The 10,385-nt window shown below is 31.7% G+C and overlaps 1 protein-coding gene across 2 annotated transcripts in view; it reads right to left on the bottom strand.

The window, feature by feature from the left end:
* Positions 1 to 2,480: 2,480 nt before the first annotated feature.
* Positions 2,481 to 10,385, bottom strand: part of UCHL5 (ubiquitin C-terminal hydrolase L5) — a 36,981-nt gene continuing 29,076 nt past the window's right edge. For both annotated transcript variants that reach the window (XM_051998733.1, XM_051998734.1), the window contains exons 8-11: positions 9,981 to 10,083; positions 9,156 to 9,269; positions 6,768 to 6,866; positions 2,481 to 3,690 (exon numbers count right to left, since the gene is read on the bottom strand). In XM_051998733.1, coding sequence (XP_051854693.1) covers positions 3,646 to 3,690; positions 6,768 to 6,866; positions 9,156 to 9,269; positions 9,981 to 10,083 — 361 coding nt within the window. In that variant the 3' untranslated portion in view covers positions 2,481 to 3,645. The remainder of the gene's footprint in view (positions 3,691 to 6,767; positions 6,867 to 9,155; positions 9,270 to 9,980; positions 10,084 to 10,385) is intronic.

The raw sequence follows: 10,385 nt of genomic DNA, 5'->3' as shown, positions 1-10,385 counted from the left end.
GTTTGTAGCAGCCCTTTATGTAGTGGCAAAGAACTGGAAACTGAGTGGATCAGTTGGAGGATGGCTCAATAAGTTATGGCATATGAATGTTATGGAATATTATTGTTCCATAAGAAATGACCAGCAGGTTGATTTCAGAGAGGCCTGGAGAGACTTAAATGAACTAAGTTCTGCTAAGTGAAATGAGCAGAACCAGGAGATCATTGTCCGAGGCTACAAGGTTATATGATGATCAATTCTGATGGACGTGGTTTTCTTCAACAATGAAGTGATTCAGACCAATTCCAATACTCTTGAGATGTAGAGAACCATCTGCACCCTGAGAGAGAGGACCATGGGAACTGAGTGTGGATCACAACATAACATTTTACTCTTTTTGTTGTTGCTTGTTTGCATTTTATTTTCTCTCAATTTTTTTTCCTTTTTGATTCTATTTTTCTTGTGCAGCAAGGTAACTGTATAAATATGTATGCATATATTGAATTTAATATATATTTTTACCATGTTTTACATATATTGGATTGCTTGCCGTCTAGGAGAAAGGGGGGAAAATTGGAGCAGGGTTTTGCAGGGATTAGTGTTGAAAAGTTATCCATGCATATAGTTTGAGAATGAAGAGTTTTAATTTTAAAAAAAAGTTAACATAGTAATGTATTTATTAAGTTGTTAAATAAGACTATACATTTACAATAAAAGCTAGTTAAAGTTAAATTTTATTTTTAGACATCAACATGAAAGCAGTTGCTGTTTAGTTTAAATAAAGACATGAAACAGTTTGACATGGTAACAAACATGTTAGTTATCTAACCAATTTCAATTTTTTTTGAAGGTTACAAGTGTTAAAAATTCCTATTTGCAAAAATACATTGTTGCAAATAGAATCAAAGCTTCCATAGTTTAGTTCATTATCACCACAGCAACTTTGTAGTAGTGGAGTGTTAACAATATTTTGAGATATCTATTCTATAATGTGATGGGAAAATATCTGTTGACAAAGATACTGGTGACAAAGTCATGGGTACTGACAATACTATTTTTTGCCAATTCATAATTGAAGGATATGATCAATTTTAGTTGCTAAGTGAAAAAAGTGAATCTTTTCCCATCAAAGTTCATAAATCCCTCTGAAACCTATCTGGCATTTATATAACTCTTCAAGTTTGCTCTATATTCCTTTCTCTCCATAGTGTCTTTATCTTAGCTCCCACTAGAACTAGTAACATAGCTTCATATAATTGGTTTCTCTGCATCTAATCTCTTCCCTTTTCAATTCATCTTCCACACAGCTGGCAAAATTATCTTCCTAAGACATGTATGTCTGTTCATATTATTCCCCCGATCAAAAACTTTTTATCTATATGATAAAATACAAATTTCTTGCCTTGGCATTTGAAATCATCCATGATCCAGCAATGACCTTAATTTCCACTCTTACTTCATTATTCCTCATCCTATATATGTTCCAGGCATATTGTGCCATTAATAAGAAATTGAAAGGTCAAATCTTACCTCTATGCTTTCCCTTATTCCATTTCCCACACCTGAAATGCAATTCTTTTTCTGCCTCTTAGAATCTCTCTTTTTTCATGGTTTAGAAAAATAATTATCTCCTCCTTCCCCACTGTTAAGTGTTCTCTCTCTCTCTCTCTCTCTCTCAATTTCCCTCATTTTAATGTAAACATCTTGAAGGCAGGGATTTACCAAACCCTAGAAAAGTGCCTTTCTTATAGTAAAGGCTTAAAGGATAGCTGAATAAAATAAAATAAAATAAAAATTATTATGGCATCTAGAAAAATTTTATAAAGAAAATTAGTTACTGTTCAAAGATAATATGCTACCCAACTGACCAAGGCAATGTGGTACAAGGAAAAAAGTAGATTTAGGGTCAGATGACCTGGATTTTAATCCCAGATTTACTGATTTTAGACATCTATCAACAAGCATTAAGGTACTATTATGTGATAAGACACTGTGCTGGGAAAACAGTTTTTTTCAAGTAGCTTACATTCTATCGTGAGTGACTATAAACATACAAACACAAATAAAAACCTTATAAAAGTGATAGTTTAGAGAGTATAGCATAAAGAGAAGCAGTTGTGGCAATTAGGAAAGGATTTATGAAAAAGATAATGCTTAAGTTAAGTCTTGAAGGAAGTTCAGGATCCTACAAGATAGAGGTTAGAAGCGAGAGTATTTTAGGCCAATGAAAGGGACAGAAATAGGAGATAAAGTACAATAGGAAATGAATGGCAAGATCAGTTTATCTGTTAAGACTACAAGAAAGAGTGATGTAAGGCTGAGTTCATGGTGTGAGGCTTTAAAAGAGAAATGTGTATTTTATCTTTGAAGCAACTGGGAACTATTTTGAGTTTAGTGAATATTGAGGCAAGAACACAGTCAGACTAGAAGACAGAGAGGAGTGGAGAGAGTCTTGCTGCTCTTTTGTCTTAAGATCAGTAAATTATGCACAGAGAAAAAACTGTCATTAAATTGCTTTATTTATATCTCGTCAAATTTTAAAGTAATATAATCATTACGGTGAGGTATTTCCTAAAACAGGAACATCCTTTGAAAACTGACATTAGTAATGGGCCTAATTCACAAAGCAAATTGGAATTTCCTTTTATATAAATAGGATTTATGAGATTTCAATTGTGAACATGACAAGTATGACATGAAGTAAAATTTGATGAAGCCCCAGATTACAAAAATGTTTTCAAGGGCACTCCGAGCATTGGTTGAACCATCTTTTTATTTATTTATTTTTTAATGGAAGATCATATTGGTCTCTACCTACATCCCCATTTTAAAGAAATTCCTCTGATGTGTAAGATCACCAAATTTAAAAAACAATTTCAGAACAGAGTATCAGTTTAAAAAATAGCATGGCCAAAATGTGAAAATCTTAAAATATAAAATATAACTGTCATTAAGAAAAAAATATGCTTTAAAGTACATGATACTCACATGTTCCACAAAAATAACTTTCCCCAAAGCATTTAAAGTTTCCCAAAATAAAAATGGGCTAGTTATTTTTTCCACTGATAGAAATGGAAATCCTTAGGTATTACACTTTTTTAAAATGGGTTTTGTAATTAAAATATTACCAACTACACAGCATAGAAAACAAAAAATAAAATTCTATTTAAAACTTCCAAATAATAAGTACCAATGAGAAAGAGATGTACCAAACTGTTCCATTAATGATGAGATTTAAGAAAGCAAAAATGATCCAAATATTATTACATTAAGGTGTAGCATTTTTCTGTTTTATTATAAATCTTAATCTTTATTTGTGGGGACAAAAGACTAAAAGATAAATTAGGAACAGTTTAGAAGAATATCACTTGTGCATTTCAGGTGCATGACAGTAGTTCTATTTTCAGAGAAGCTATCAGGAATTCAGATATAAACATAAAATAATGGAATTTGGTCAAGCAACTCTAAATACCACTTTTACTTAATATGCACTACATGCACATGATGCAGGTAAGGGGAAAAGATTGTATGAATCCATGCATTTAAGGTGAGACATTGTTACTATTGTCAAACGTGCGCTGGACCATATAGGATGTTGTTAAAAGTCCTGTATACTTATTGTTTTTTTCATCAAAGATCAGAAACATCTTCCATCAAGCATCCTCTTTATTTGGTTTCTTGAGCTTTCTTCGCATTCTGTTTTTCTTTTGCCTAGAAATTAAAAGACAGACTATGACACAAATTTAAAAGCTACAATTGAGATTTTCCCTTATAACTTGGAAAAAATTTTCTCACAATTTATTTAATTTTAGGGCATGTTACCTTTGTTGAAATGTTATTAAGTCATATGAACATTTCTATGAAATAATTCATAAAGCCCATTTCCTTCAGTGTTAAGCAGAAATCACACAAGATTTTATTTGATTTCTGATGCCTTTCTATTTGAAACTGACCTTTCAACTTTGTTGCCAAGAATAGCTTGCTCCATAAATAGTCTTTTGATTATAATATTAGTAATTGACATTTATATACTGCTCCAAGAGTTATGAAGTCTGATATAAATATTACCTACTATTAAGATTTAATAAGGATAGGTTCCAAATGGATTACTATCTTTATAGATAAGGAATCTGAGGCTCAGTTAAATGACTTGCCCATGGCCATACAGTTAATATGAGAGAGAATTTGAACTCGTCTCCAAATTCAGTGTTTCCACTCTACCATCTAACTAAGCAAAAAGGAAAATGATGTTTTAATTAATATTTTCATTAACAGGAGCATACACATATATAATACTAAAACTACACTGAACATAAAGTAAAGTTTTGTGCTATTAGGAAACTTATTTTTAAAAATCACATTGGGCTCATCATTGTGAACATAATTATTGTACTCTTGCATGAAATGCTGCTAAAAAATGGCTTAAAAAATTATCCCAATATTTATATGTTTAAGTGTATTTTCCTCCCACAAAAGTAGATCTTTGATTTTTCTATTGTTCAAATTCTGATTAAATTAAAATTTACTTCAATGTCATTAAAAAAGTATGTGAAGGAAATATACTTCAGTGTAGATTCTGAAAAATAAAAATTAACAATTTTCTACAATGCAACTTAAAAAGTTTTGCTGACGTACAAAACAGGAGACAGAAAGAAGCTAAATCTGAATTATTAATAAAATTGCAAAATAACAACATGTTGAAGAGAGCTTTCTATACAAAAAGAATCCTCAACTTAAAAACAATGTAAAAGAGTAAGCTCCCTAACTTTATTTTAAGCATGGATAATGTGTTACAAGTCAAACAAAATCATGTTTTCTAAGTTTAAACAAAACAATAGTAAATTTTACCTATTGTGCTCATATTTACTGCTGTGTGAGAGGAAGGGGAAGAGAACAAGCATTTATTAAGTGCCCAAAGTGCACCAAGCAATGTGATAAGCACTTTCTTATTTGCTACTCATAACAATCACAAGAACTGGCTACTATTATTATCCCCTACTTTCCAGTTGAGAAAACTAAGGCTGAGCAGCTTGCCCAGGTTCACAAAGCCACTAAGTGTCTGAGGTGTATAACAGTTTGACTCAAATCTTCCTGATTCCAGGTCCACTGCTTCATCAATTCATTCTGGAAATTCATACAAAATCACTGTGCTATAGCACCTAAAATACTAAGTGCTGTTTGGAGAAGTTCATTCATTCAACAAACAACATTAAGTACCTGTTTGCTTAATACAAAGAAATATGAAAGAAAAATTATTGCTCCTGTCCTTCAGGAAATTATGCTTCCTGAAAATATAACATGTTCATAGGTTAAGTAAGTGAAGATAATTCGAAAATTTAAAACAAACAAAAAAGAGATCTAAAAATGCTTTGCAAAGGAGAAAGAACATGAGCAAAGAGTTTAAGGAAAGAAGGATTCTAAGAAAAATAGATGAGAAGGACAAACATTTCAGGCTTAAGCAAAGGCCCAAAGTCCTAGAGATATAATGCCAAGTACTGGGAATAGACTATAGGCCAGTTTGGCTGGAACAGAGTATGTGAAAGGTAACATGAAATAAATTTCGAAAGATGAAACAGTAAGAAACAGTAATAAGTATTTATATTTTGTCCTACAGGCAAAAATGGAATACTACTAAAACTTTTCTTTAAATGAAATGACACAATCATACTGAAATCTTAAGGAAGATAATTTGGACAGCTAAGTGGATATTCAGGAGAAAACCACTTGGAAGCAGAAACAGTAACTAGAATGTGATTATAACAGTATAAGAAAAGGTAATAAGGACCTGAATTTGGGTAGTAGCAGTGTTACTTGGATTGGAATATGTTTGAAATAGGTAGAAAGAACCCATGAAGCTTTGCAAATGTCCAAAACTGTGGAGATGGAGAGGGGAAGGAGCTTCCCAGTGAATGGGAAGATGATGGTACCCTCAAAAGAAATAAGGAAGTTTGGAAAAGGCATGGCTGGAAAGAAGTTTCATTTCTGACATGATGACTTTGAGATTTAAGGTATAACATGATGAGATGTCTATAGGAAGCTGTATCTATAGACTTATATATATATATACTAATAACAGGAAGTTGAGCTGAAGAGAAAAATGTTTAGATCTGTAGAGATGAAAACTAAACCCATCAGAGCTGATAAGGTAGCCAAGAGAGAGAACATGAAAGATTAACAACATAGTATTAAAAAACATACCCACACCTAATAGGCTGGAGATGAAGAGTGATTCCACAAAGGAGGAGATGATTTGGACATAAGATAACAGTATCAGGAAGAAACTCAACATAGAAGAGAGAGTATCCAGGATGGGAAGACAGTCACATTCTAACTCAACATTTTTTTTTTTAAAGTGGTAATAATACAATTTTATGACCAATCTTGCTTTTAAACAGAATGTGTATCTAATAAAAAGAAACAAAACCAAAAAAGTTCCTAGCCTCAAGGAGTTTGAATTTTACAGGAGGGTACCCTAGAAAACAATGTTCAGTTCCTAGCAACTGTTTAAGAACAAACAATTGCACTATGTAAAAAATCATTTTTCATCAAAGAACAAGACCTATAGAAAGCTAATTTTTCAATTAAATCTTAGAACTCAATACTGGAAATTCAAAAATATGAAAACTTCAAAAGTGGCACAAAAAAAAAAAAAAAAGTTTTTCTATTCTCTCAACCACAACTATTACATGTATTATCCTAACTAAAAGCAAAACCATAAAATTTAAATACTTGCCAAAATTAAGATTTCAAATAAATTCCGATAAACTTAACAAATAATCATAACTTACCTTTTCTACTAATGGTATTAACTGCTGGTGTTCTGCTAAAGTCTTTAATAGCTCCATGATGAAAGGCAAATAATTATGCTTTCTTCTAATATTTTCAATCTGAAAATGAATCAAAAACACTGCAAAATATTATCTTCTCCATACTAAATTTTAAGTAACCTTATAAAAATACCATACAAGAAATAAGTACCAACACAGAAAATAGATCCTATATCAGGCATTACATTTTTACAAAGAAGTAAAAACCTCATCAAATCATATGAATCTATATGCCTCATTCAGTAATACAACATTCTGGTTTATGTTTTTTAAAAATGAATTTAATATTCTTATTAAGTCTTTTACAAAGTACTAATTTCACACTTTCTGAAAGTAACTTTGGGTTCAGCAAGGTTATGTCAGCAGAATGCAAATCTGGAGGATTCTATCATGCTAGCAAGATTTTGAGTATGGTCCAGCAATGAAATATTTTTGCTGAGGTCCAATCTAAGCTTATTACTACTTGGATGGCCACTTAATAACAATTTTTGTGGCCATGACAACTTACAAAAGAGGAAAAAAGTAAAACAATGTGCTACGCCATTATATATATCTGAAGCAATGGAGGTTAAGTCCAAGATCACACAGCTAGGAAGTATTAAGTGACTGAGATCAGATTTGAAGGCAGGCCCTCCTGACTTCAGGGCTGGTGCTCTATCCACTGTGCCACCTAGCTGCTCTTTCTTATATAATTGTAGTAGCATAGTGGCAGATAATGTTTTAAGCAATGTATTGGAGATAAGTCAATAATCAATAAAAATTTGGAAATAAAGAGTTTCAGATGGTGCAAGTGTCTCTCAAAATTCTGAGATTAACCTCATATCTTAAAAAAAATGTATGCCATTCCATTTTGGTTTTGGGAAATGTTTATTCACTATCAACAAAAACAGAAAGACTAAAATGGAACTGCACTGATAACAGGACAGATCTTGAATTAAGGAAAAGTCAAAAGCGTCAACCAAAGGCTTAAGTTCAAATTTTTTTATGACTTACCTTTTTAAAAAGCAAATAGAAACAAAATGTAGAATTGTCAACAATATGGCTCTTGAAGAGTAAGCTTAAATACACAAATCCAGTGACAATTGGATAAATTATTTCATTCCACTATTATACCCTGATAAACTAAATTCACCTTGGATCTGAGCTTACAGAAAATCTCATAATTATTTCAGATTCTCCTCCCCAAAGGCCCAAGACAATAAACTGAAGTAAATTTATCTAAGGCATAAACTCTCAATTATCTATCACTCTCTAAATAGAACCTGAAAACTGAATATTCCTATCAGTTTCGGTAGTAATTAACTAATTGGCATTTTGTCCTTGCTTCTACCCTGCCCAAAACTAGACTCATCCTTCATCACTGAATCCATCTTTATGGCCTTTCTAAGATGGTAGAACTCTACATTCCAATTACAAAACCTTTGAAAAAGCATAAACATCTCTGTGTTGTGATGAAGTACTAGAGTAAGACTTTACTAGGAATTAAAATGTCACAATCTGTATTATTGTAATTTGGTTGTAAGCTCCTTAAGAATATGCAGGGTTTCAACTCCCAAACTCAAGACAATGCAGTGTATATATAGAAAGTATTTGTTAAACATTTGTCAAATGAAATAACTAAGCTGAATTATAAAGTCATAATTTCATTTACAGAATCCAATTCATTGCAGTTCACAGTAATGAGCTAGATGCTGAATAAAAACTATACATTGTGTACACATAACACGCACACACACAGGATTGTTACAGCTATAACACTATTTTCAAAAATCTTGACCTTTTTAAAGAGTCTGCTTTTACTGATACTTTTCTTCTCATTTTCCAAGACTAGGATGAGAAAGCCAGTTCAGTTCACTTCATACTGTCTTCAAAGTAGCTATCTGTACTTACATGTGATTATTCAGTTATCACTGATACCTAGCAGAACCTGATAGCTCTACAGGTGTATCAAAGATTCTGCTTTTATTCCTTCATATAAGTAAGGTTTCTTCATTTTATTATAGCTTATTTCTTCACATACATGGCAAATAGGATGGAACACCACTTTCTATTTAGTTCATAGCTGAGAATTACCAAGAAACTAAGCAGCTGGTGTATTGACCACGTTTCTGTTATTAGCAAGGATTGCAGATGAAGAGCAGACACAATCTAGATCTGTACCTAAAACCTATCCAGCTTGGCAGAAATTGAAAGAATTTACAATCTATTGACATTGCCTTCAAAAACCCAACAATGAAGAATTTTTGTAGATAAGGAGGAAAAGGAATGAAACCAAAAAAGGTAAAAGGAAGGCAGAGCTACAGAGAAAAAACAACTTAAAATCTTAAAATAATTTAAAAAGAAGCATACCTTGTATCTTTTTAATTTCTGAATTTCTTCTTCAATTAGCATCTGATGTTTGGCAACTTCTGACTGAATGGTACTTAACATATTACTACTCTGATCTGTATCCATCGGTTCCTCCTTGTGAAAAAAAAAAGAACAGCAAAATTAATGATTAAGCATTAACACAGTTAACATTTTTAAAAGGTTACATATGTAATAGAATAATTACTCTGAAATTAACATTTAAAAACTGGTAACAGTAAAAGTACTCTAACAACACATATAAATTGTAATGTTTTCAAGTACAAAAATATATTTATGTGAAATAAAATACTTGGTATATAAAGATATTTCTGTTTTTTATGAGTTTATTAATTTTAGTCACACTACTCTATCACCTTTGCACTGTTATGGATAATTTCCTTTTTAATCAGAAACAGAGAATCTAAAAATGGTATGTTAAAAAAAAAACCTTTTTATTATAAAAGCTTTTTTTTTTTTTTTTAAAAACATGGACTTTGTTTAAAATTTCTGTTTAAATCTGAGAAAATAATAAGAAAAGTAATATGTTATAGTAAAATGTTTAAGTCTTGGAGCAGCTAGAGTAGCGCAGTGGATAGAGCACCAGTCCTGAAATCAGGAGGACCCGAGTTCAATTCTGGCCTCAGACACTTAACACTTCCTAGCTGTGTGATACTGGGCAAGTCACTTAACCCAAATTGCCTCGGAGGGAAAATAAAAAGTTTAAAATTTTGAAGCGAGAGAAATCTTTATATTTCAAACACCAAAGTATACATATGTGTGCAATATGAACTTAGTAATATTGTTAGTAAAATTCTGAAAACCAACCTCTGCAAGCTGTCTTTGCAACTCAGCTATCTTCTGTTCATATATCATTTTTCTGTCAGACACAATGGCCATCAGATTAAATCGTATTTCACCTTCACTGTATCTAAAAAAGATTTGAGAATTATTTCCCATTTTATTATAACAGAACAAAAAGAGTGTATTGTTCACAATAACAGGAAATACCATGGTAACCTATTTCAAAATTACCTTTGAAAGCAAGCCAAATTACCCTAAATTGAATAACCTGTGCAAGCAGACTTTAAAGATTCACAAACAAGCACAATCTGAGTTGGACAAACTGAAGTCCAAACAAGATTATATTTGTGATTGCTTTTAGACCAATATATTTTTCATCAAAATGCTCATGATGATACTAAATACATCTCTCTACTTATTTCCCTTATG

This window comes from Antechinus flavipes, chromosome 4, assembly GCF_016432865.1.
Source record: "Antechinus flavipes isolate AdamAnt ecotype Samford, QLD, Australia chromosome 4, AdamAnt_v2, whole genome shotgun sequence".
In the NCBI taxonomy this organism is placed as follows: Eukaryota; Metazoa; Chordata; class Mammalia; order Dasyuromorphia; family Dasyuridae; genus Antechinus; species Antechinus flavipes.
This window is presented reverse-complemented; position numbering and strand designations above follow the sequence as displayed.